The sequence below is a fragment of the Solea solea genome, chromosome 7 (assembly GCF_958295425.1).
Source record: "Solea solea chromosome 7, fSolSol10.1, whole genome shotgun sequence".
Lineage (NCBI taxonomy): Eukaryota > Metazoa > Chordata > Actinopteri > Pleuronectiformes > Soleidae > Solea > Solea solea.
In genome coordinates this window covers 12201609-12227781 of record NC_081140.1, presented here as the reverse complement: position 1 = coordinate 12227781, position 26173 = coordinate 12201609, and the positions used below count along the sequence as shown (strand labels likewise).

At 43.7% G+C, this 26173-nt stretch overlaps 3 protein-coding genes across 16 annotated transcripts in view; 1 reads left to right on the top strand and 2 right to left on the bottom strand.

Moving 5' to 3' along the window:
- Window positions 1–1800, top strand: part of megf6 (multiple EGF like domains 6) — a 45463-nt gene extending 43663 nt beyond the window's left edge. For both annotated transcript variants that reach the window (XM_058633542.1, XM_058633541.1), the window contains one exon: window positions 220–1800. In XM_058633542.1, the coding sequence (XP_058489525.1) occupies window positions 220–299 (80 nt within the window). In that variant the 3' untranslated portion in view covers window positions 300–1800. The remainder of the gene's footprint in view (window positions 1–219) is intronic.
- scn4ba (sodium channel, voltage-gated, type IV, beta a) overlaps window positions 1–26173 on the bottom strand; it is a 204280-nt gene that overhangs the window by 43321 nt on the left and 134786 nt on the right. The window lies entirely within an intron of this gene.
- The window catches only part of mecom (MDS1 and EVI1 complex locus), a 129165-nt gene continuing 111971 nt past the window's right edge, over window positions 8980–26173 (bottom strand). For 5 of the 13 annotated variants that reach the window (XM_058633543.1, XM_058633546.1, XM_058633545.1 and 2 more), the window contains 10 exons: window positions 21922–23317; window positions 21639–21729; window positions 20258–20284; window positions 16626–16792; window positions 16380–16457; window positions 14724–14893; window positions 13966–14110; window positions 11820–12065; window positions 11514–11715; window positions 8980–10990 (listed from right to left, as the gene is read on the bottom strand). In XM_058633543.1, the coding sequence (XP_058489526.1) occupies window positions 10850–10990; window positions 11514–11715; window positions 11820–12065; window positions 13966–14110; window positions 14724–14893; window positions 16380–16457; window positions 16626–16792; window positions 20258–20284; window positions 21639–21729; window positions 21922–23317 (2663 nt within the window). In that variant the 3' untranslated portion in view covers window positions 8980–10849. The remainder of the gene's footprint in view (window positions 10991–11513; window positions 11716–11819; window positions 12066–13965; window positions 14111–14723; window positions 14894–16379; window positions 16458–16625; window positions 16793–20257; window positions 20285–21638; window positions 21730–21921; window positions 23318–26173) is intronic. The other 8 variants (XM_058633544.1, XM_058633547.1, XM_058633550.1 and 5 more) reach the window with 3 other exon arrangements.

Sequence of the window (26173 nt, the reverse complement as noted above, 5' to 3'; positions counted from 1 at the left end):
CTCAATAGCTGTTCCTGTCTCATGACAGTTATTTTAATCTGCGCCCAGCATGGAGCCAGACTCGAGGCTGTCTTCGTTTCACCTCCTCAAAGCCAAGCACACGGGAGACCACGCACCAGTTATTTCGCCTCCACAAACCCCAGAACATTTGCTTTTGATTTTCAAATAGTGCTGATGTCTTCTCTGTTTTTTTTTTGTTTTTTTCCCTCCTCTTTTCAGCGCCGCTACATCAAACCCCCCGACTGTTGAACTCCTCCATGTCCCAGAGAAAGAGAAGAGCGGGCAGCAAAATCACATAACCCCGAGCAGAGGCGCTGACTCCTGACCGGACATTTGAACACAGGGTTTTGTCTGTGTGGAGCATTTCTGAGATCATCCTTGTCAAAGTGGTGTGGGTGAAACTACGTCATATGTTGCGGACCTGGTACCCAGCTGTCAGATTTTACTGGCAGTCTATCACACTTACACTGCAGCATACTCATCATCGCTGAGACAAGGTTATCAAACAGTGATCCTGACACGTGAGGGGCCCTCAGAGGACCATGAACTCTAAACCTACCCCACGCCGTAAGATTTAAAGTCCAGGGTTACACAGACTACCTGCTTCACATCTGTTCCTATTCCTAATTCGGTTTCCAGTTTGACATTTAATGAGTTGTTAAGGGTTTAGTTTCTTTCTTATGGATGTTTGCACAAGACATGTGACTGAATCGCAGGCTCTCCTGTAACCGGAGAGCTTTTACGTCTCCTACCAACACTTAGCGTTTTCTGTTAGCGTCCATAAAATAAGACTTGACGGTGGTGTGTAGCACAACGGCGTGCCGGGCATATTTTTGGTTTAAATTAAACGTGTCTAAAACAGATTTGGAAATTAATGGGTGATGTAAAAGTGAAACGCCACACATACAGTACGCCGGCTGCAGGCATGTGACCTCCAACAGTGTAGTAAAACAGAGGAGCCATAAAATGTCGAAGCAGAGGGTTTTGGTTAACGTTTAAATGTGGGACTTTCTTTGATACATGCTTTAAGATGTATAAAATACTCAGCTTTAAGGAATAATTGTATAAAGTAATAACTTACCTCAGCTAGGCTGCCTTTTGCAAACGGGAGCTGAGAGATGTCACCTGCAATCAGGCTCCTATTGGGCGATACCAGCTGTCAGTCGCACTGGTGTCCACTCCTATGTGCCATCATTTATCTTCTATTTTCCTCTAAATGGGAACATAATGGTGGCTCTTCAGTATATTTTTTACTCTTGCATTGGCATCCTCGGGAGAACCTGAAGGCTATGTCCACCTTTTTTTTTGTACAGTCTATAGAACGTAGATCTGAGCACAGAGCAGCTTTGAACAGCTCAAAAAGACAAACGTCATTCTGCACAAAGAAGTGCAAAGGTCACAGTGAACTATCACTAAACAAATATTCATTCATTCATTCATTCATTCATTCATTTTGATGGTCTGTGGGTGAGGCTGAGCCAATCCCAACTGACAATGGTGAGAGGCAGATACACTGCGTGCAGGCTTCCATAAAAATACTGCAGGTTTACAATGCAAATTTTTGGATGTAAGTAAATCAAGTTCAACAAATTATAATAAAGTCATTTTTAAAGACTTTTCAAATGATATATTCATACTCCTGATGTATAATCCTTAAACACTGCATCTTTGATTTATTCTAAACTGATTCATTGGGAAACTTTAGAGGAATTCTTATTTATTTGCTCATACGCCAACTTTTAACAGACGTCTGCGAACATATCATCAACCTGTTAGTTATCGCTTAACAATATTATGACCAGTGTTAGTACCACATTTCATTTTATCGACATTAATCACCGATTTCTTGATCGTAGAGCAGTGTGTTGGTCGCAAAATACTGCAGGCAATGTTTGCACTTGTTTCAAATCTGTGTGAGCGGCTCTGAATCGCGCTTCACAGCTGAAGATGCAGAGTCTCGCAGAAAGAAATGATATTAATCCTCGAAACATCCGTGTTCATACTTACCACAACATGAGATTACAAGTCCTGTAGCACCGCTGTGGTCAGTTATTGTACATGTGCAGATCATTTGAGGGACAAACTCTAACAGGAGTTTTGTGTGTATTATTTCTCAGGTCATTTATCAGTTGTGCTGTGTCAACGGCGCGACATTGAACCATTTTGTTTGATTTGATAAAAACATTTTTTTTTTTTACGTTTTCTTGGTGTTGTCCTTTTGTTTCCTCGATGATTGCGTTTGAACCAACAACAAAGAGGAGAAGAGCAATGAAAGAAGTGAAGTATGAAAACATTCAGAGACATTTTATCCTCCATTTGTGACTTATGAATGCATCATTGCAAGGTGTGGATTCGTATGAAGCCCGAGTTGTGTCGGGGTGAAGGGAAACAGTAAGGAATGGAGTTGTAAAGAAAGAGGAGAGAGGTTCCAGCTGTCATAGAGACCTATGGGATCATGAGTGTGTGTGTGGATATCTCGGTGTGTGTTTTCGTGTGAGGCTACTACCAGGCATCTCTCATCAGCCCGAGAGGGGTCAAGCATTAAGGCCATGTCTGCCTGCCTGATAGGCGTATAAAGAGGGTGGGGGGTGTGGGAGGCACCTGAGCTGTGTACAACGCTGGTGTGAGATGTGTGTTTCTGCCTGTTGTGTGTCAGAAGAAGAGAGAGTGCTATCCCTGAAGCATTTGTCATGTGCGCTGGAGCATTTTCTCTTTTATCGGTCAGAAGTGGCTGTGGTCCGGCAGGTGTCTGGACCAAACACGCGCCCCGGTATCCAGCATCCCCGAGGTGAGTGATGGGTGAACGGGCCCGACGGAAAAGGATGGAGCACCCCCACCGCCACCCTCTCTCCGGTGTGGCTGATGGATGGGGGGGTTGCTGCAGCTCGCCCCGTGTTGTGACAAGCAGCAGATGTTCTCCAATAATGTTTATCGGCCGGGCCTTCATCTTCAGATGACACACACCTGTTTCCAGTCAAACAGGCCCAGAGAGGCCATCCATCCACAGACTGCTGGGTGGCCACTGCACCGCTGGATCAGGCCTCCGCACATTTAATGCCAGTGCCACAAATGAGGAGCTGGCATGTGAGAGGACATTAAAATGCTAGAAGTTTTTTGGCTTTTAAAAAAAAAAAGAAAAAGAAAAAAGAAGAAGCTAATTGGAAAAGAAACAGATGCAGACATGGTTTTTGATCGACTTAAATTACCTCTATACTTAGGAAGCCACTTTTGTTTTATTACAAGCGCATGAAAAAATATGAGGGGGAAAAAAAGGCCTACTGTTGTATGTGTGCTGGCTTATAAGGAGTGAGAGAGGGAGAGAGAAAGAGAGAGGAGTGCAGGAAACCGGTGATGAAATAGCCCGTAAAAGGTGAGATCGCATCATGGGTACTTTTTGGCTGTAATTACGCGCACGCCACTCTCTGCTAAAGAGATTCTATCACTTTACTGCCATAGCTCCACATCCCAGAGATAATTTCTGCCCCTCTGCGTTGAACCAGATCTCCCAGAAGACCGCGGCGTTTTGAACTCCAGCTGACAAAGCTGTCGGCTCAGATAAAGGAATGAGGGGGAAAACCATTTCAACACGTCCTGCACCATTTGTTTGGTTGTTGCCTGGAAAAATAAATGCTAAATGTTGAGGCTGCATCAAGATTTGTATCAACGAACTCTCCCACACTCTGGAGTCTGTGTGGTGAACAGAAGTCATCCTGGGTTTAAAAGTATGAAGTCTTTCAACAAAATGACAATTTGATACTTTTTCTATGTTGTAAGTTGAATTCTTATGTTTATTTTATTACTTGGTGCAGTGTAAATGTGGGATTGAAGGAAGGTGTACATCGCCATTTCAACCACTGGATGGTGCTCATAAGGGAAAAGAGAGTGAAAGTGTCTCTTGATCTAAATACATAAAGTCTCATACTGATGCATATTTTTATAGGACGCTCCGGTCGTGCCATGACCCTAAACTGATGTATACACTCTCTCTTATGTGGAGATGAAGGCCTGATGAGCTACTTTCATATCTGATGCACGATGATCCATGAGCAAAGAATGCGATGATTCCAATAACTCAACAACGGCTGTCCTGATGAGACTCAACACATGAAACCGTCCACAGCTGCGAAGGTAGAGAAGGGGAAGAAAAGTCTAAAAGGCCTGTAACACACACACACACACACAGTCTGTTTTCCATGACATTTCCTGCAGACTTACCTTCACCATAACTATTACTGGCCTAACAGGACCACGTGTCACTGGTGGGCACATAAAAAAAAAAGAAGAATGATATTTCTTGACTCAGGGAAACTGAGGTTGGGAAGCACATTTTTTTAAAAAATACTACCCCTCTTCTAGTAATACAAAGCAAAATGCAAATCAGTGAAGTATTCCTTTAATCTAACCGTAACTTCATCCTCACCATGCAACATGTCTTCACCTCACAAAATCTAATCATTTACATTATGGGGACTTGCTTTCTGTCCCATAAGGAAGACAAGTCCGCATTGTATGACTGTGTGAACAGATTTAGGTCCCCAGGACATGGGTAATACCTGCACACACACACACACACACACACACAAGGGAGGACACCGACAGAGGAGGTGCTACCATTATTGTAAACACAACAGAAGTCGGTGTGATGATTTGTGGGCCACCGCCAGATAGAGCAAAACACACTTCTCACTTGTGCCAACTGTTTGCAAGTACCACTCCATATCAGCCACCTTTACACCCCCATCCCTCACTGAAAGCTCCACTCCCACACCCAGTCCATGCCTGCCTCTCTGAAAATGTTTCCCCTGGCGTCTGAGTCAGCACGGGTGCCAAGTCAATCAGCGTGAGAGCTGCCAGCTGTGATAGCGCTCCTCTCTGGGGCCTTGATGTATGTTCTCGTGAGCGGCGAGGGGCAGTTAGATGCCACACAGGGGCTGGGTGTGTGGACGAGTGGCAGAGGAAAGGAAGGGAGGGTTGGGGTGAGGACAGAGGGAAGGGAGGGGAGGGTAAGAAAAAAAGTGGACAGTGGCTGAACAGGAGCTGTAATGAGGCCTGATGGATTCTGAGGCTGTGCCAGCTGCCCCATTAGCTGAGTGGCTCCGAGCTCCACCAAGCACTGCCCACGGTGTGCCCACCCAGCACACACACACACACACACACACACACACACACACTCGTCTGAGGCCCTGCCAGCCACACTTCAATACACACTGAGCCCTTTATGAGAAGCTGAGGGTTAATGACGGCAATAACTTGTCCCAACGTGTTGATTAAGTGTGAGAGGATACATGGGTGACATTGGCATGAGCTAATCAACGCTGATCAAACCCACACATGCACGGCCGCAAAACTGCGAAGCTGCCAAACTCACCGGGGTGCCCTCTTCTCACCCCCTCACCGCCCACATACAGTACAATGGCATTATGTCTGCTGCTGTCGATTCATAATAATCATTGGGGGTTCTTTCATGAAGCAGCTTTTAGACTTCTGTCCGGGGGGAGTTCTTCACGTACTGCAGGTGATATAATTACTTGGGCAATTTAAAATGACGCGGGGGTAAACTATGGTCAGTGAGGGGTGGGGGCAAAGTCTCTCTGACAAATTCATTCCTGGATATGTTATTGGTGTTTGTTAAAAGCTTTGTAAACAGTTGGTTAAGAGCTGTTTTATTTATTGTACCTGCAGAATAATGCATTGTTTGTCTTTCTGAGGGGTTCGGATGAAGGATCTTGTTGGTATGGCCTGTATACTTCTGCACTTTACTTTATTATGTCTCTCTTTTTTTTTTTTTTTACTCTCCTTTAACTACTTCCCTGTAGCTTTTATGTTCTGTTGTGAGATTTATATCAGAAGTTGTTTTGTCTCTGTCACTATTTCTACTATTTGTGCTGCTATTTTGACTCCAGGACTCTGTGGAAGAAGAGATCTTGTGGGACCTTCCTGGATAAATAAAGGATAAATAAAAGGTTGTTCTCATTATTTTTTGGTTCTGGTTATTTAAAAAAAGATTGATTATTTAATTATCACTTAAGTTGAAACTACCTTAGTGTTTTCTTTTAATGAGATATCTGCCCCCTTACCATTGTAGGGCTAGTTTCAATGGTTCAAATTAGCATGCGCTTTATGAGTAGGGTGGCCCTGTAGTGACAAAATAACACAGAATGTGCATGTGACTGTGCAGTTCTCGGCTAGTTTTACAGTTTTTCGGGTCATTGTTTTGGTTTTGCGGACAGAAACTTTATTGTTTCAGTTCACTCTTCACACTCTCGGAGCATTGTTCCTCGCCCGAGCAAGCAGCTGTTTTCAACTCCGCAGAAACCCATTGTGCTCTGTCTTCTCAGCACCAAGCTTCTCACACACACACACAGTCACCAGCTGATGTCTGTGGTGGAGTATTGAGCTACTAAAAAGTCAGATGTTTCCATGAGAAGTTAATATAGACCAAAATCAAAGCTTTTTTTTTAACCAAGTAAATGTTAAAAACTGTGTTTTAAGTGTTTTTCACATGGACAAGGGTTTTTCAATATCACTTTGAAGAGGGAATCAAAAACTGGTTCAATATTTTCACCTGCTCCCCCCCCACATATTGATTTTGACATGACAAATAGGAGGATTTATGTGTCAGTTGTGTGAAACGCCAGGCCCAACACCCGTGATTACATCGTGTTTGTATTAAATGACAACAAACCTGACACCATCTGCTCCAGCCCTAGAAGAAAACACAACACACGCACAAAATGAGTCAAAGTTCAACAGCTTGGGACGGCACGCACAAAAACAGCTGAAATGCACTGTCAAGGTCTGATATCTTGGCTTCACACTGTGTGGTGTTGATATTAAAAGAGTGTCTGACAGACACAACCGATCTCTTTACATCCAGTTTCCTTTACTCAGTAATATTTATTTGTCATAGAAGTTAAAGGGGCGTAAGCACATAATCTCTTCTGATGTTTATCCGGTAAACTAGGAGTAAATATAACGCATACAATTCCTGCCTAAGAATCAATGAAGTGTTCCGATTGTGATGGTGGGCTCTTCCTCTGAAGACGGTGCCGTGTCAGGTCTGATGTGGGCTGCGGTCTCCCTTAAACTGGAGGTCTCATTGAGGGTCTGTAATGGGTGGTGAACCCATCTTAGGTCTGATTTGTGTGCCTGACTCTCTTACTGAGGTTTGGATTGAGCTGTTGTGTGTTGCTGTGACCCCTGGGCAGGCATTGTGGCTGTGGTGGGCAAAGCAGCTGTGGCAGGCGATGAGGAAGAGACCGGCTGTGACTGTGTTCTGGGCGGAGCCATCATCCACATCAGGATGTAGCTCGAGGCACTGAGTTTAGTGAGGCTGCCTGTGCCCTTTGTTTTCTGTCCTGAATGTTTGCTGCTCCAATCCAGAATGAATTGCCCAAGCGCTTTACATTTTCCCTTCCTGTCTTTCTTTGTTCTCGTCTTCTTTGTCTTTATTTTCTTCTGACCTGTTCTTTTAAAAGCCTTGAGCTGCGGCATTCTGGGAAAGCCACACTCCTCAATCCATATGTTAGGTTGGTCAGTGCTCGCTTAACCATAATTGGTAGTCGTATACTGATAATACTGAATGTTCTTGGAAGGGACGTTGAGGTAGATTATCATGTTTTGGGTTTTCAGTCCTGCTATTTTCTATTTGAGAACCGGGTTTTTAATGTTCCAATGTATTTATGTTGGATTATTGTAATCTAAGATGGTTTGTGTGGCTACGGAGTTAGTCGTTGGAGGATCATATTTACTGAATTCATATATAGGATGACTCGTGCTTGACTCTAAGCAAGAAACATTCACTCCAGCGACACAGCTGTGTGTCTGACACCGGGTTTGTGGTGGAAATCAGAAATAAACATTAAAGAAATAAACTTCCCTTACACGTATATGATAAATGCTTTGGTACATACAGTACACAGAGCAGTGGTGTGGAGTGACACTGTCATTGTGCGAGGGACAGTTTATGCTTTTATCACCCTGGCATGGTTACAGAAAGAGGGAGGTAAGATCGACAAAGCAAGTTCTTCTTTCTGCAGGTGCAGTGAGTTACTCCTGTTTTAGCGTTACATTCACAGGTAGTTTCCACTGCAGATATGATAAGAGCTTAACAAATCCTTGAGCAAGATTACACTGTTGCATCGTACAAACACATTCACATAAAGCTTCAATTAGTCCACAATAGTACAGGTGGCCAAATTCACACAAATGTATCCTCGCCACTCCATTATGGTACTGGCCTGCGCCATCACTACCACCACTGCAAGTGACCTCATCAAAGCTGGACGACCCATGCTGACCTCATCAACACCGTGTGACCCCCCGTGACCTCATCAAAGCTGGACGCCCCACGGAGCCTCAAGGGCCGACAACAAGCCCTAAGAAAACACCCCATCCATTAGGGGTGCCAAGAGCACTGTAAATGTGGAGTGTCAGCGCCAGCCATCTTCACTGTCATGCCCAATTCTCCAACCCCCCACCCAAGCTACTTGCCGGACAATGGAGTCGCTGAACCTCCAACCCTCCCAGCCACAATGTCCGCCCACGTCGGCTGGCAGAAATGACAGAGGGGGGTGCCGGATGGGGAGGCCTGCTGCAGGATGGGACTCTTATTGAGCGTTTGAGCGATGAGCCAGGTCATCACATCTACCCACCTCATCCATCATGCCCCACAAACGGACACAAATAAAGAGGACACATTCCTGCCTCCGCTCCCACTACCACATTCAGGCCCTCTCCAGTCTTTTCTCTGCTTCCCTCTCTCAATGTGAGCCAAGGCCTGCAGAAAAAAAAACAGAGGACCAGAGTTCAAGCTCTTTCTCGCTCTTGGAGGCCATGAGAGCGCCAGAAGCCAGCGCCAGGTGGTTTTCTGACTCATGTCTCTTAATATAAATCTCGGTTTTTGCCAAAATGATAGGCAGCCAGACGGATCGTAGAGAGTCGGTAGATGTGAGGGTAAAAGAGGAGACAAAGGGTGAGTAAAATGTTTCAGGAGAAACAACATGGAAGACATGTCAATCCACATTGTAGTCCTTTATTTCTTAGTTGTTCCTCCCACAGTATTGAATTGAAATGCATAACAGTTACATTGTAGAAAGCATTAAAACAAAGTACCTCAACTTGCTGATTACTTTTTAAAATCGATTATAAACAAAACGACAAAAACAAACAAACAAAAAAAAACTGGTCCCTCAAAACGGGAGAATAAATGAAAGTAATCTGTTATTTATCATAGGTTTGGCACAAGAGATTAACATGAACCGAACGTCACACAAGCTTGCAGACAACCGTAGAAAATGTCAGATACAGATCTTACCAGACCAATCATGCGCTTATGACAAAATCATACCTGGCTTGTTTTAATTAGTCATTCTTTATGTTTTTCATTTTTTTTTTTTTTTTTTTTTTTACAACTGAATCAATAAACTGTCATAGAAAAAAAAAAACCCTAAGGAATATCTATTCATCGACTGGTTTCATTAGAAGAATAAGGAGTGAAATGTATGTTTAATACTATCCGGCACTCAAATGTAATCTACAAACCCCTTTGAACTCTGGGATAGCCTGGTGAGGAACCTCCTCTTCCCCTGGGCTAAGAGCAGTGCTATTCAGTAAACAAACTACAGTTTGCCAAGAAATAAATACAATTCTCAACATACAACAGCAAATAACAACAACACCAACAAAAAGAACGAACAAACAAAATCATGATTGTCTAAAAATGAAAGACACACAAGCATGGAGAAGCTAACGACTAGCATTCTGGCTATTTAGTGGTATTGTTGGCCGATGGATTCAAGGGATTTTTTGTTTTTTTTTTTAAAAAAAGAAGAAAAAAAAGAAGACATACCCCCTTTTTTACAGAACAACAATTAACTTCAGCACTGGCTACTTATCTCAGTAAAACAAAAGTGTTTTCTTCTCTTCCACTAAAAAGACAATCTATTTATATCCTTTCACAGATAGCGCAGGCGGGCAGGATGGAGTGCAGTGGAGAACAGTCGGTCGACACTTGTGTACAGTGCTGTGATTGTGCAGACACACAAAGCCATGGAAACACAGTTGGAAAACGTGTCTGATTCATTTTTAACGAGTACGACTTTTTTAAATTTTCTTTTTTTTTGTTGATGACGTCCAAGATATTTAAGTGATCATAGCTCGGTCCTTTGACGGTGTGGTTTTCATCTTAACTGTGGTTGCTATTGCCGAGTCCAACCTTGCTTTTTTTTATCATCAGGTACATGGATTTATGAGAAACTACTCCAGACGTTTTGGGGGTTAAAGGGAGTTCTTTTTTTGTCACATGAGAGGTTCTTATGTTTTATGCACAGTGATGCTTACCAGGCTGAAACTGGGCAGTCTTATAGACACAACCGAGCTCACCCTTTCAGCGTGAAATGTCCTCCTTGCTTTGTACGTGCTGGCCAATGAATGGGGTCTAGCAATGATACATGAGCACACCCATCTACCATGGCCACCAGCTGCCTTTGCTGTGCAAAACAAAAAAAAATTCAGCAGAATAAATACAGTTGTTATTAGTTTAGCATCGTTATTTTCACCACATCCAGGTTGGTGTTAATGTAATCAATTTTAAGGTCTCTGGGGGACAAATTTGCTTTCTATCTGTTGGAGTTTTTTGGGTCGGGCTCTGCGTGGACAGTGACCTTGCTTCGTGTGTAAAGGTGATCACACCGTTCAGCAGTCAGATGGGCCGTGGTTCTGCTCAGCAGTCACTCTGAGGATGATCAGGGGGGCCCTCTCAGACAGCCCCGCTGTAATGGGCTCCCTAGTGCCATAGCTCAGGTTTTTGGGGTTGAGAGGTGAAAGGGAAAGCACAGAGGGAGTGTAATCATACATGGCTGAGGGACTGGATGGCACTGGATTCAGCAGCAGCCCGTGCCAGACTGTGCCACATAGTGGCTTGGGTGTGGGTGTGGGTCGCTGGGTGGAGAGAGTCCTTTTCAGCCAGAGACAGCATCATGGCATAAGCCTATGGGGGGGAGAGAGGAAGACAGGGTACAATAGAGGAGAATTTTATTTAAATAGGGACAATAGTTAACATAGTTCCAATACAAAGAATGCAGCTGATGTTGTGCGGACAGTTTATAGTTATTGTACATGTTTTTGTATGGAATGGAAAGAGGCTCTGCGGTGAGACTGTGTAAACATTTGAAAATAAATTTGATAAAACACAAAAATGAGCAAAGCTCTCAAAGTTAAGTAAGTTAGACTTTTTCGGTAATTGACAGTGGCGCCGACAGATGGACAGAGTGTTACATCCCCATCAGTGATTTCTTAAGTCTTGTGATTCTTTTAACTTTTTTTTAATCTATTCCTTGTGTTATCTCTGTATTGACACTGTTCAGTGATTGTGTTATATAAATGTTCTTGTTCTTTTTAGGAGGGATTAGAGATCTAGATCTCATTGAGAATGTCTGACTGACTAAAAATATAAATACAAATAAATAAAAATGACCCCGCTTACAATCCCGTACAGTCAATCTTTCTCTTACCTGAGACTTAGATTTTCTAAAGAGTGGCTGTTTGACTGCCTCAGTCAGAGAGGGAGACCCAAATGATCCATCGTCTTCATCTCCATCTCCATCACTCAGTTCACTTTCTGCCAGCTTGCGCATGTCTGAAAAGTGACGAATATGATCCAAGGCTGAGTAGCTGCTCTGCTCCTCCTCCTCCTCCTCCTCCTCGTCCTTATACCTGTAGAGATCAAGAGAAGAAATGAAAGAGAAGCATTTTCATGATACTTTTCACAGCACAACATGAAGCAGTGTTTTTGTTGTGTGGCTCTGAGTCAAACTTACCCTTGAGGAGAGGTTTTGCAGTTGAGGTTCAAGTCGATTGGCCCAGTGAAGTCCATTTTGTCATGCATGATGTCGTCACTAAGGTTGCTAGGAAGCACCTCAGCTTCTGTTTTTCCAGAGGTGTTGCCAGGCTCCTCAGCTTCTTCTCCATCAGCACCTAGCTCCTCTGCTTCCTCGTCTTCCAGGTCATGTGACCCATGGCTGGCCATCAGTGGCTTCTCTTCTTCAAATGGACCGCCATTTAACCTGCACACCAGTAACATTGATTAGGTCAATGTAGCTAAATGTAGACATTTTAGGGGAAAATAAATGGCTATAAATGACAATAATAAAGGAATAATTTCAATTTGGTGCTTTCTTCAATTACTTATATATGTACAGTGAAAAGTATATTCTGATTTAGTACACATTCCCTGTACCATCACATGTTTTTGTGTTTGAATTCATGCTCTGTAGAATGAAAACAATGGAGTGCAGTGAATACGCAGCAGAGAGGTGAATCCCAAGCGGGATGTGGCAGCTGGGATTGAGCAGAGCAGGAATCCCGTTTGTCATCGAGGCTCTGGGGCCTCTTTGGGCACGGCAGCACTGGGTTGATCGTTGCAGTACTTAGCTGGAGTGCTCTGCCTCTCTCTTTGTTTATTTTCTCTGCTATCTCGTATTCATCTAATAGGCAAAATATTTAGCTGACAGCCCCATTTGGTGAGAGAGTTATGAGAGAGCTGCCAACCGGTCCATTCCCCTCTCCCTGCGGAGGGAGAGAGGGCCAGCTATCCAAACTGCCTGAGTCCTAATCTGTCCCTCTGTCTCAGCACCACAGGAAACCACCATTTGGTAAATCATCTGGAACCACATTAAGACTGATTCACTAATTACACTCTGGGACGTCTTTCGTCATCTCCCAAAAATGCCATTTCTCACACAACGGATCCAGGGATGAGAACTAAGAAGTGTGCATGAAGAGGTTGACAGATATGATTGGTTAAACACACACTTACTACACATCACCCCATAATCACAGGATGCTTAAACACAGCATACCTGCCGTGGGTTTGAAAGGGTTGCATTTGAGCGTGCAGTGAGGAGTGAATTATTGCAGATTATATTTTAGCGCATACAGGATATATATCATCTGTTCTTTCTTGATCAGCAGCTGATATTATTGTACTTTTGACAGGGCTCCCACTGGGATAGAGAGTTTGAGGCTAAAAAGGTGGTGTTCGTGCTGTGTTGAGCTAAGAAGAGGCACCAGGTCCATGAGAGAGAGAGAGAGAGAGAGCAAGAGCTCTGTGATTAAGAAAACAGATTCGCTAATTACGCTTTCAAACGTGGTAATTTGCTGAGGATAAAGTATCTATCAGAAGTAGTCAGGAGAGAAGCTCTTTGAAAGGAAACACGGGCCGACCCTATGACCCCACCCCCTCTACCCTCTTCCTGTAGGCAGACATGTTGGTTCCAGATGTGCCTGCACTCCCTCCACCCCTGTCCCTCCACTCACTGCTCTGACGCTCCACGGTCCTGCTCTCACAGGCCTTGTGCACAATCATACACCAGTCTGCGAGATCTGTATCGGGCCTTATAATCTGCCCTGTGATCACACCAAAGTGAGGCACCAATGTGAGACACATGAAAACAACAGACCTCTCAGCTGCTATCTGAACTGATCACCGCTCCAAGAATTTATTTGCATAATGCACAGGCAAAGCTGCGTGCACACAGATATCTGTTTGTATGTGTGGCCAAAAGGCAATTGATATAAAGAGCTCCTGCACATTTCCAAAACCGGTGATTATGTTTAATGTCATCACAGATGATTGCTCTCTACTCAACTCCAGACCCCTGAAAATGCTGTAATTGCTAACGAAGGCTAGCTGGGTGGTAGGAAAACACAATGTTAAAAATGGGCCGATAGCAAGTGACCAATTATTCATCCTTTATCGAGCCTTTGGAGTCATTTTTAAACTCCAACAAAGCTTACAAAGCCACAATTACTGCAAGAGATCAGTGCGTAGGGATGTAGGCTCAGCTTCATAGTCATTTGGAAGGGTAGGGAGTAGTAGAGCAGGATCAGTGCTCGTAAATGTTTGTCTGTAGTTATCTTCTCGTTCAGGGGATCAGAAATGTGAACATGTGAAACTGTACTCACCCTTCCTCAGACGGGTCTGGGGATGCCTGGTTCTGGCCAGTGTTGCTTATGAAGTTTCTTATTTCATTGAAATAAGAGTCTTCTTTATCATCCAGTATGGCACTACTACTGTCCAGTTCTGACTGAGGAGATGACATCGCAGTGCCTGCAGAAAAACAAAAAAAAAAACAACCATATGTTGCAGTTCTATCTCTGTGTGTGTTTGGATATTTAACTATGCAGCGGTAAAACATTTCAAAATTGTTTTTACATAAGAAATAAAAACAATCTCTTCACACTATATGGTGGTGTATCTACTGGTTATAATTGTTTAATTAAATTAGCAAATATTATTACAAAATATTATTACAAAACCACTGACATAATGGGGTAAAACATATTTTAGTATTTTCACCAAATCAAATATTTTGTGTCTTTAAAGACTTTTCGGTATCTATGTATCTCTTTCGATCTATAGTTAAATATAATTACTTGTTGTCTTGAGTCTCAGTCTATACACAGATAAATTGAATGCTGGGGAGACATTATTTCTAACTGATGACGGTGACTGGCCAAATGTCACTGCTCATTCTGCTGATTCAAAATCAGAGTGATGGAACCTTCTGAAGCCAGCTGCTGATCAAAATATTAAAATATTAATATAACATTTTTTGCTGTTGCAGAGGTAGAGGATTAAAAAAAAAAAAAGATTGATAAAAACATTGATTGTGTATGACTATCTCAATAATCTAAACACATGTTCACTTTTGTCTCCTCACCTGACAGGTTGCCGTTCTCATGCTTCTTGAGGTGACGGTCCAGGTTTGTCTGCTGACCGAAGCAGCGGTCACACAAGTGGCATTTGAAGGGCTTCTCCTTGTTGTGGATGTTGCGGATGTGACGTTGCAAGTTGGACGAGATGCTGAAGGAGCGGTCACAGTATTTACACCTGCAGAAAGAAAAAAAAAAGTGAGCACATTCTTACTTGACTTTACATTTTTACTTAAATAATTAAATGCTTAAAATACAGGAAACTCATGTGGAACAAAATGCATGACAAAAGTACAACTGTGCTACCTCATGAATCGGGAACCGATAATTTCTTCTGTGAGAAACATAATGAGACGCATAATGGAGCACTCATGCATGCTCACACACACGCTCACACACACAGTCCCAGCAGTCCCACAGTCTCAGACATGATGAAGGAGCTTGTTTAAGGTGAAACAGCTCTGTCTCTTATCTCCAGCCAGCGCAATAAATTGCATTCTTCTCTCACAAAATAAGCATGCAACAGATTTGGTCCTAACCCTGCAAAATTAGGCTCACTTGCCAAGTTTCTTCATGCAAAATTATACAAGAAGATTACATCTTTTCTTCTGGTGGAATTAACTTGCTCGATTGGCTGTCCCTCAGGAACCCCCCGGTTATCTCCACAAAAAATTACAATAAACAGCAGTGATCTTTAATGGCATGCCAGCGTGTGGAGTGCAGGCTATCAGGCTGGGGCAGTAGAGGCCTGCGTCTGTGTTTCTCTCTCCCCTGTGGTCAGCAGGCCTCCTCCAAGCTTTAGGCCAACATTCCTCTACCTTAGTAACTACAAAGCCAAGCAGTGTTAGCCAGGGCTTACTCATTATCCAAATGTAATAAATGTGCAAGATTAATTTTTACATGTGTACTGAGCTGCTGCTGCTGCATTGTTCCTTCTACTTGAGCAGCACCTGGAAAACACAGTGCTGCAGTGTTGTGGTGGTATAGAGGTTGAAGACGGAGACTTTGTTAACAATTGCCCACGTTTCTCGGACACAGGAATATAATACCCACAATGCTCTTATCAGTGTGATTCCCTTAAGCTTGTGAAAATCTTTTTATTTGCAAGGAAAGCCTCAGTTTGTGTCACACATGGGCCAGTGGGCTTGCAGATGACTAAGCCTGTCCTCAAAAGAACACGAGAAATGACCGCAGCTGCTGGGTCTGTACTTCTGCCCGCTCTCCTCATCTACTTAGTTTTCCTCTAAACTTCCTCTCACTTCCCCTCTGCTCTGCTCTTTTACTCAACCTTCCTACCATTCTGTCACTCGTCTTTCTTCAGGAAAAGTTATTTAGCAGTAGCACAATTATGATCATCTTTTACAGCATTAAAATACAAAACTACATTCTAACTATAGTCAAGGGTTTCATGGGAAAACATCCATGTGCTGAAAAAAAAACCAACTCTGAGGAAGCTGCTTTAGCTCATAGTTGCAGGGAGAAAAAGAGAACATACTTTGGGCAGTGAGGGGGAAAGTTGGAAGGATTCTGGCAGAGGGAAAAGGAGGATGAAGATACTTGGGTGATATTGTTTGTGAATTACAGTTTCCTCCCTTATAACAGCTCAGTGACACAAACCTCGACTAAACATAGCCAGACAGAGGCTCTTGTAACACCAGTCTTACCTATATGGTTGCTCGCCTGTATGAGTCCTGAGGTGGCGGGTCAGGTTGGCAGAGCGGGGGAATATTTTCCCACAATATCTATAAAATAATAACAGTAATATATATTATATTATCTTATATTGTGATGGCAATAAAGACAGTATTTTTACTATAAAAACTCAAAACAGCAGCTTAACATGAAACAAACATTTTTATAGCCAGCATTAAATTTAAATAGAATAAGCCCAAAGCAGCCACTTTGGTTACCTGCATGTGTAGCGCTCCTTGCCCTTGCGCAGCAGCGTCTCTGGAAGAGCAGACGGTGGGGCTCTGAAATCAAACATGGAGGGGACAGAGCGCAGCAAGTCACTCGACTCTGGCTTTAAGGAGCCAAACGTCTCCAGCTTCTCTGCCATGTTTTCGATGGCCGACATCTAAAGGAGACAGAAGAGAGGACAGTTAGTGTTGTGCTCAGACACACACTCAGTGCAACATGCAATCCAAAGAAGCCGACGGAGATTGATCAGTTGTGAAAGCTGCATCGCTTATAACGAGCTGTGAGATTTTCACTTGTTAAAAGTCACATTTTCACAGCCCAGTACTTAATATGAACATGCAGTAATGATGCCATAAAATCGGGTGACAGGAAACGTACATTTTTCAATTTGGTGTAAATGACCTGAAAAATAGACCTGATTCTTAATTAAAAATATACATATGTCTCATATCTACTTTGATCAATGAGCCTTGATTCCAGGCATAATACCAGGTGAAATGAAGTGAAACAGGTATTGGGTGATTTCTTATTTTGACGTTCATCAATGATTCATTTGTCACAAGGTCAAATGCCTGGTGTGTGTTTGACAAGCACATGAAACTGATTCATAACTGTTACAAAACGAAACCACAGTATTCTACCATTCAGCTGGATGCAGGTATGGAACTTGTATAAATATGCCTTTCATCCATCTCATATAGGATTAAGGCCTGCAGTCAATCAACTAATGAAGCTGAACATTTACTTTCATCGGATACTCTCCGTGGAGATATGTGTACTTGGCAGTTTATGTATGTATATGAAGGAGAAACTATGCGCTGCATGGTGGCCGTAGCTGATTAATTACCATCAATATATGTGAAAGAGAAGAAAATGTGTGTGTGAGAGAAGAATATGTTCTCAATGCCTATGTATGTGTTTGAGCAGATTGTGTATGTGTGTATGTGCTTACAGACATGGGCACTGTGTGTGAGTGCTTATTGTATCTGTGTGTGTTGTCAGACGTCTGTGTTTCTGTGTGTACGTGTGTGTGTGTGTGTGTGTGTGTGTGGCAGAGGAGTGATTCATGTCCACTGCTGGGCTGTAAACCATTCTGTGCACAATGTGGGCAGACAGCACATTCGTCAATATGAAAGATGTTGACATTACTGATCAAGGGCCAGACATGGGTAATAATGATATCGCTGTGCTGAGAGGGGCGGGATGGGGGAGGAGCGGGGGGCTGGAGGGGGAGTGAAGGGAAGAACTAGAGGGAGGGCGGGAGGGGTGGGGGTGAGGGGGGTCCCAGTAGGCCGCGGGGCCTGTCAGCCCTTCTAATACATACACACACAGGAGATTTTTCCCCCTTACGTTTTCTGAAGGGGCCACACAAATTTGCATTATTTTGCGTGTATTGAATTTTCAGCCAGTTTCTTATTCTTATTTCAATAAGGCAACAAATCAATGGTGATTCAGGTCCTCCACCAGAGCCGTGCTCCGACTCTGACATTCCATCTCCTGCTTTCACCCCCTGTCACTCTCAGGCTGCTCGCCAAGACGGAGCAGACCGAGGGGGAGAGGAGGAGAGAGGAAGAGAATCAGAGAAGAAGCGTGATGAAGGACTAAAACGATAGGGAGTTGGGAGAGAGAGAGGGGGAAAGAAAGAAAGATAGAGAGAAAGAACGAAGGAAATAAAGAAGGGAATAAATTAAGAAAGAAAAAAAGAAAGAAGGAAAGAAAGAGTTTGAAGACATAGAGGGAGAAAGGGAGAGTGAGATAGAGAGAGAGGGGCTGATGGATGGCGGTAGAGCATGGTGTTGGGAGTGGCTGATTAGGAGTGACGGCCGAGTGTAAAGTTCCTGCCGCAGCCGTCGACGTCCCCACTGAGGGAGGATGTGGAGTGTCAGGTCCGTTTGATTATGAATATGCCAATGCTGCATGCCATGAATCAAAGGCAAGGGAGAGACAGAGAGGGGGAGAACAGGGTAAGAGAAAAAAAGAAGGGGGAATGGATTGAAAGATAGGCACGGTGCTGTGGGGAAGAGGGAGGTGAAATGCTTTCATATTTCTTTTTGAACATGCGCTGTGTATTTCATTGGGCTCTTTTTCAAGCACTGGAATGAATGCTTAGTTTGTCTGCTTTACTCAATGAGAAGTCATAACTCTTGGGAACATTAGGGCCCCTAAAGCTGTCGGCAGTATCGAGCCTGTCCGATAAGACACTTTTTAGAGCTCAAACGACTCCATTTCATCTACTGGGGAATTCTGATCCCACCTCAACCCACTCACGCTGCTGCACTCTATTACGAGTTTAATCTCACACCTCTGCTGGTCAGCCTTTGCCTCTGTATCCTTTACACTGAGGGCATAGTTGGTATTTGGCTGTGTGTATAGGAATGCAATGTCTAGACATGGTAGACACACATTATTATCTTTTTATTTTCAAGGGAATGACTGAGGGTTGTACATCATAAAATATCCTGTACTGTTATATTAATACTTTTTTTCCGTTTTGGAACCATTTCTGAACCCACTGTGTCCATAAAGCTGTAAGAAGACCAAACAATCCTGTCACATTTTCCAAAAACAAACAAAAAATGGTTTTGATAGATTCTATAAACCTCTTAAATGCTTTGTTCGCAGTCGAGCAGTAAATGATCCACATACGCAGTCGGATTATATATATTAATGACTGACAGAAGTAACCATCACTCCGGGAGAGATCACACTTCAAACAAAAACCTTATGCCACTGATCTGTTTTTATGGATGTGAGTCTGTTTCATTACGCCACTGTCTGACAAAAGCATGTGTGTGAATTGTCCAACTTAAAGGACAGGAAGATAAACAGTTCCACATTTAGCTCTAAAGTGATTTTTCCTGCACTTTTTTCTATGAGAGAAACCCCCCCCTCAAGACACATACACATCCTAACACACAAACCTCCTGACACCCCTCTGCCCCCCACCCCCCGGCAGTGTGTGAGCCTCTGTGAACTTGCTTGTTGCTGTAGCGTCGCTGTGGGACCAGCAGCTGATTGGCTATCTTCAGATGTCAGTGATGCTGTGAGGGCCTTAATTAGCGAGATGCATTCTAAGTTCTCAATTGTTGATGTTAATCGGGAACCAGATGTTTGGAGGGAGGAACTCACCCCTCCACATACACCCCCATGTGTTGTGTGTCCCACAGAGACTGTTACCCTTGCACTGATGTAAAGCAGCCCCTCTAAAACACCACCCTCTACCCGACGTTTTACTCATACATCCCATGCCTATTTGCAGGAGACCTTCGTTCTCCAAAAAGAGAAGAATATTTTTTAGAGAAGGTGGATGGAAATCCCTACTTCACCCCTTTCATGTGAATCAAAGTGGGTCCACATTTAGATACAGATCTAAGATGTAAACAGATCTCTTGTACTTGAGGAGAACAATCTACAAATATGATGTTTAATTAAAACATTCAGATGAAGTTCTTACAAATGACACAGAGAGTCAGTCAGTGCATGGATGGTGATTGGCTAAAGCCATGCGAATGCTGGGTGATGTTAACGGTTATGCAGCCCATGCATTAATTAGGGGATGAGGTTTGTTGGGTTGAAGTACAGATACATTCATTGCACTACTGTAGTTTGAAGAGGAACTTACCCAAGTTCTCTGATCTGGCAAACGAAACTGAGGGGCGGAACAGAACAGAGAAAGCAGTCAGAACCAGGACGTGGCGCATGAACCAACAGATTTTGATTGGACACATATGGGTGGAGGGGGATGACGGGTCTCACTGTGATTAACTTTGAATGTGCAATGACCTGCCAATCTGCAGAGTTATGGCACTGGAATTATGGGAGGCTCTAACAGTTCCCAACACTTCCTGGTGTTCAATAAGCTCATTATGGCAGGCTACAAATATGATTCCAGTATGTAATCTAAGCCAGTAATGCTTAGCAGTAAAATTCCCCTGCCAGGAAATAAAAAGCTGAATCACTAAAGGTTGAAAAAAAGTTTCAGTCTCCTCAACTTTGCAACCTCTTTGTTTGATATATGGCTCAATAGTGAGTCAGGTGACTGAAAACAACCCCCCTAAAAGTACACAGAAGGGCCCCTTCCTTGGACTGGGTAAGGCCTTCCTAGGTCTGGTGTTTCTGGGAATGATTTGTGTGTCCAGACATCATAAAGTCATAAAGATGGCTTAAGCACTGTGTTAGCGTTTCTACTGATAGGACACCTCATTAAGGCGTGTTGGACGGCCATGTGGCTGCTGCAGCCTGGGCCTATGCAGGAGTCTGGACAGGGGACATAAATCAGACAAATGAAACAGCCTGTAAAAACCAGACCTGAAACGGCCAAAAAGGAAGAAAAAAAAAATCATATGCCTGAGAAAGTGGTGTTTTCACTTTCCGATGGACTGTTCTCACCCGCAGGGAGAGACTGAACAAATGAACGTCAAAGCGACATGTCGTAGACACATACACACACGTAAACGTATGTACATATCTATGGAGCCTCAGACTGGAAATGCTGGTACAGAGAACCTCGGGGCAGAAATCATTGCTTCAAGAGCATATCATTTTTTATATAGTAATCAAAGACATGTTATGGTAAGACGTGCCACAAGGTGACCTTTCTTTCTGCCACATCTGTTTCATATTGCCATCAATGGGCTGAACAGGCAGTAGCTTGGATAAGGCTGGAGCCACATTCCAATACTCATTAATCCAGCTCCATCAGCCATTGTGACTAAATGCTGCCCATAGAATCATAATATATATGCTGACTGTCGTTATGTGTTGCTGCTTTTACACCTGTTGTTCTCAGAAGGTGCCAGTTACCAAGGTAAGATGATACCAAAGTAAAGCCATGGTGAACTTTAATGGACGGGTTAAACCAAGAGCCACCTATACAGATAATGTCTGTGTCTGTGTATTTAATAAGCAATATAGGTACAGTATCTAAGCTACCAGAAAACAGTGAACGTTTACTCTGAATTCTATTGTAAATGCCTCAATGTCAATGACATATTAGAACCTACCTGTGGATGGAAGAGGAAGCCAGGACCTGGTCGCATGCACTTGTCTTTCAGAGTCTCAAACGGGTCGCTCATTCTCCTCTTCTCAACCCTGCTAATAGTAGATTTCTATTAGTGCTTCATGAATGCTTGGCACCAAATATTGGCACCCTTACATTCAGAATTACAAATACATATAAAGACTCACATAATACAATTTAGACCAGCTTGGTGAAGACTTAACATTTAGTTTTTGTAGTACTGAGTTGAATTAAAAGCTGAATTAAGCTACTGGGAATAACAATACCTGTAGATTGGGTCCATGAAGAAAGGGGTGGGCCTTGCGTGCTGTAAGGTGTTATCTGCCTTAGGGATCTCCACCACTACCTTGTCTTCTTCATAACCCAGGTTCTTCTTTGTCTCCTCCTCCCTTGGATTCCGTCCACGGCCCCTGCTCCCCAGGCTCAGGTCTAGTGGCTGATCCTGACCAACAGAGTTGGATGCCTCTGGTTTTGAGGGAGTGAATGGGGCTGACTTGCCCTCCTTTCGCTTTGTAGTGAGGTCAAATGGTGACTCTGTTGAAGATTTACTCTGGGCCTTCTTGCCGTCATCTGCTGTAGACTGTGGCTCGCCTCTTAGGCCTGGAGGTCTGAGGTCCCTGTCTGGAAAAGGGTAAACTGGAGGAGAGAAAGCTGGGAAGAAAGGCAGAGGGAACATGGAGGGATAGGGCAGAGCCCCAACCTTTTTGTCCTGCAGTCCAGCCAGCCCTGTAGAGCCAAAGTACTTCTCAGCAATCGAGGCAATAGCCTTAATAGAGTCATTCACAGCCCCTGTTACAGCTGTGTGCTCGTCCAGCGAGGATGGGATGAGGGAAGGGCCTGGAAAGTCTTTGGCAGTGCTGCTGCCAGTCAGGCTGGGACTCTGAGGGCCTTCCTCACTGGCCCTCCTTTTGGGGCCTTTACCATTTTCTCGAGCAGCCCCCCTCTCCCTCTCACTGTCCATGTCACTCTCCAGCTCAGAGCCTGATGTGCTCTCCAGATCACTTCCACTAGGTGTGCTGACATCGTCCAGGTCACTGCTCTCAGACTGGTCACTCTGCTTGTTTCGCTGCTTTGAGGAGGACGAGGAACTCTGAGTGTGGAGCTCTGAGCCTGGCATCTGACTGCCAGGTGAACTGCCATCTTTACGTAGAGCTTTAAGGAGCTCTCGGGACTCCTGAGTGCCTGGACTCAGAGGCAACAGTGGATTCTTACTTAGCTCTGCACCAGGCCCCGCCACAGATGCATGGGTTGGTTGTCTGACAGGAGAGGCGGTGGCAGGAATGAGCGGTGGCCGGTGGTAGAGTCCAGAGGGAAAGAGGCCAGGGAAACTGAAAGGAAATGCTGGGGCAGCAGGGAAGGTAAGCCCCCCATGGTGGCGACTGGCCCCAAAGTAATCAGCCAGTCCAGCACTGCCGTGTCCCATCACCAGAGTTGATTTGTCCAAGCCAGGGGTGCCAGAGAGTGGCATACCCTGGGCAAACAATCCCCCTGTTGTGAAATGGTTCTTTCCTTCACAGAAGCGGCGGTGCTTGTTGAGAGAGGAGGTGGTGCTGAACATCTGCCCACAGTCCTTGCACTTGATCTGTGTGCGGCAGTCAGCGTGCATGCGCTTGTGGCGACACAGGTTAGAGAACTGAGTGTAGGACTTGTGGCACACCTCACCTGCGGGGACATGAACACAAACAAAGGACAGTATCAGTATGCTACACAACACACACACACACACACATTACATCACTTAACATGACATTGCTTGTTAAGAAGCTTCAGGCTAGTTGAAGCTAAGGGAAAAGGAAACACATTATGAATGATATCCTTGTGTTCCCATCAATACACTGACACTATATTTCCAGCAAACGAAGGAGGAGAGGTGTGTCCAGATCCTGGCATTGTAAGTGAATCTATTTGGTTGATGGTGTGAGTCAGTCACTGCCACTCATCACCTGCACATCAAACTGAATTCCCAGGCATCTCCAAGCCCATTGTCCTCCCAGGGACACTCCCAGGGAGTCCATAAACAATCACACACCAACACACACATACTCATAGACAAGCAGGCACAGTGACAAAATATTCACATAACACAGAGAAACTGAATCACACACACAGACACACAGGCATGCAGACATACAGATACACACACATTCTCAGCCTCATGCAGTACAATGGCTCTATTTTAAGTTTCTGAAGGAAGTGGAGTTGAATGAATCCTATCCTGAAGTCCAGTTCCCAGGGACAGGTCTCACGTCCTCTACTGCCCCTCTTCCCTCTTCCCCCTCCGGGCCTCTCCTTGTCACCCCCTCAGCCCCCTCACCTTGTCCCTTCTCTATAGCTGGGTCCCTGTCATCCTGCGCTAAGTGACCTTCCCACAGTCAAACCCCTGTGTGTCTATCTGTCTGTCACTTTGACCCTGGGAGACATACAGTGGCAACACTCAACCAATAAACAAAACCTTGCTGTCTGATATTATCTATCGCTATTATTAATTTGTCAACATGATCTACTACCATTTTTTTTTCAAATTTTACAAAGAGGGGGGATAGCCGAGCACTGGTATTGTTTTCCCATGACCTTCTCTCTTGCTATTCTAATAGAATTCAAGAATGGGAAAAACTTCCTCGCTCCCTTCCATAGTACTGGATATTTTGCAGATCAGCTACACTACAGATGACATTTTAAAAAAGGACATTAAACAATACCTTATAAAGCAGTAAGAAACAGCTCTGGATGATTGATTTTGCTCACATTGTTATTAGATCTTCAATACAAGGATAAGGAAGTGGTTAGGCACACTGTGATAACACTTCTGCATATTTTGGATGACTTCCAATTTCAAGGTGCACAAGAGGCAATTTAAGTAGATGGACAGGAAGAGCAGGAAAAAGTATTGTGGAAACAGATTTACATAAACACCCCAAAGAAAAGATAAATGGGCATGTTTGAGCCAAGAATAAATGTAATCTTTTTTTTAAGAATACATTTTAATGAATATACCTCTGAAGAACAGTAGTTGAAAACATTTTGAAAACATCTGGATATGGGGAAATTCTTTTGACATACATTTACATGTGATGTTTCCTCCCTGTATGCTGTGCATGTGCTTGATAAACGCAACACAGATTAAGAAATGTGGATTCTATGTATTTGTCATATCTTAATAAACTGAGACTAAAGTATTATACACATCCCTGTGAGTGTGTAGTGGTGAGCATCTGCATAAATAACTCAACAGCCCTGAGCACTTCACATTCACTGAGAAACACTTTACATTCACACAAAAAAACTGCGTGTGTAATGCCACGAACAGAATGACGTGTGCATACAACATAACAGTGTCCACAACACATACATGTCCTTCATGAGAGCTTACACAAACAAACACATCAGACACACACACACACACACAGTTTCTCACAGGCAGCTGTCACAGTGTTCACGCTGCTCTATCTCGCTCTCTATCTTTTTTTTTTTTACACAGCTCATTCGTTGTTTTCAAACCTGCATATTTTGTGTTGATTATCGCAAATTGACTCCTATTCAGAGGGAGTACAAGGAAGAAAGCTGTACATGTGGTTGCTATTTGTGAGGAATGGTGGATGCGGCAGACGGAGGTCTGCAGTGGAGATGCAGTCACTACGACCTGCATACTGTATATGTGTGTGGTGGTTTGAGACGGAGAACAAGACGGCGCGTAATTGTGTGAAGGTTTAGGTTTTGCTGTGAGTCTGTGTGGTGTGCAGGGTCAGTGAAAGGGGGAATGAAGGGTGAAGGTCATAATGCTTTAGGGGGAAGAGATGTGATCTGTGGTCCTAGGTGTTTAAGTATGAAAGGTCACAATATGTTTGGGTCTGCCAAGAGTTACTGAGGAGTTTGTGTGTGTGTACTTGTATTTATTACTTCTTTAGGGCCTTTTTTGGCATAAACATCGGCCTTGCCAGGACCAGTAGCCCTAATGGAGTACAAATCCTGACCAAATTAAATTGAGGGCTAAGATTTAAATTGAGTCTAGGTTGAGATTAGGGTTAAGCGGGTTAAGTGTCCTCAGAAGAATAGCTTATGTTGTATTTGCTTCCTTTAACAGGACCTTTTCTGGCATAAAGACGGAACTAGTCTGGACTAATAGTACTCATGGAGACCAAAAAATTAGGCAGAACCTTATTTCTGAGGAAATGGTTAAGTTTAGGGCCAATGTGTGTGTGTGTGTGTGTCTGTTAGCTGTAACATTAACAGTCACTCTGGGTCACTGTGAGAGGCAACAATAAGGTTAGACCAACTGGGATTGAATCAAATTACATGGTGGTTTAAATGCCACGATCACCATATCAGCACTGTGTGAGAGTGCTGATGCAGATATAACTGAATGACTCTTGAGTTAAAAAGAAATGACGCTGCCACTCTCAACACAGCTACTACACAATATAATCCCATGTGCAATTCTTGCAGAACATTGCATGACTGACTCTTGAGAATTAGCTGCGGAAGAAGGAAAACACACTTTTGCAAAAAACACAACAGTTT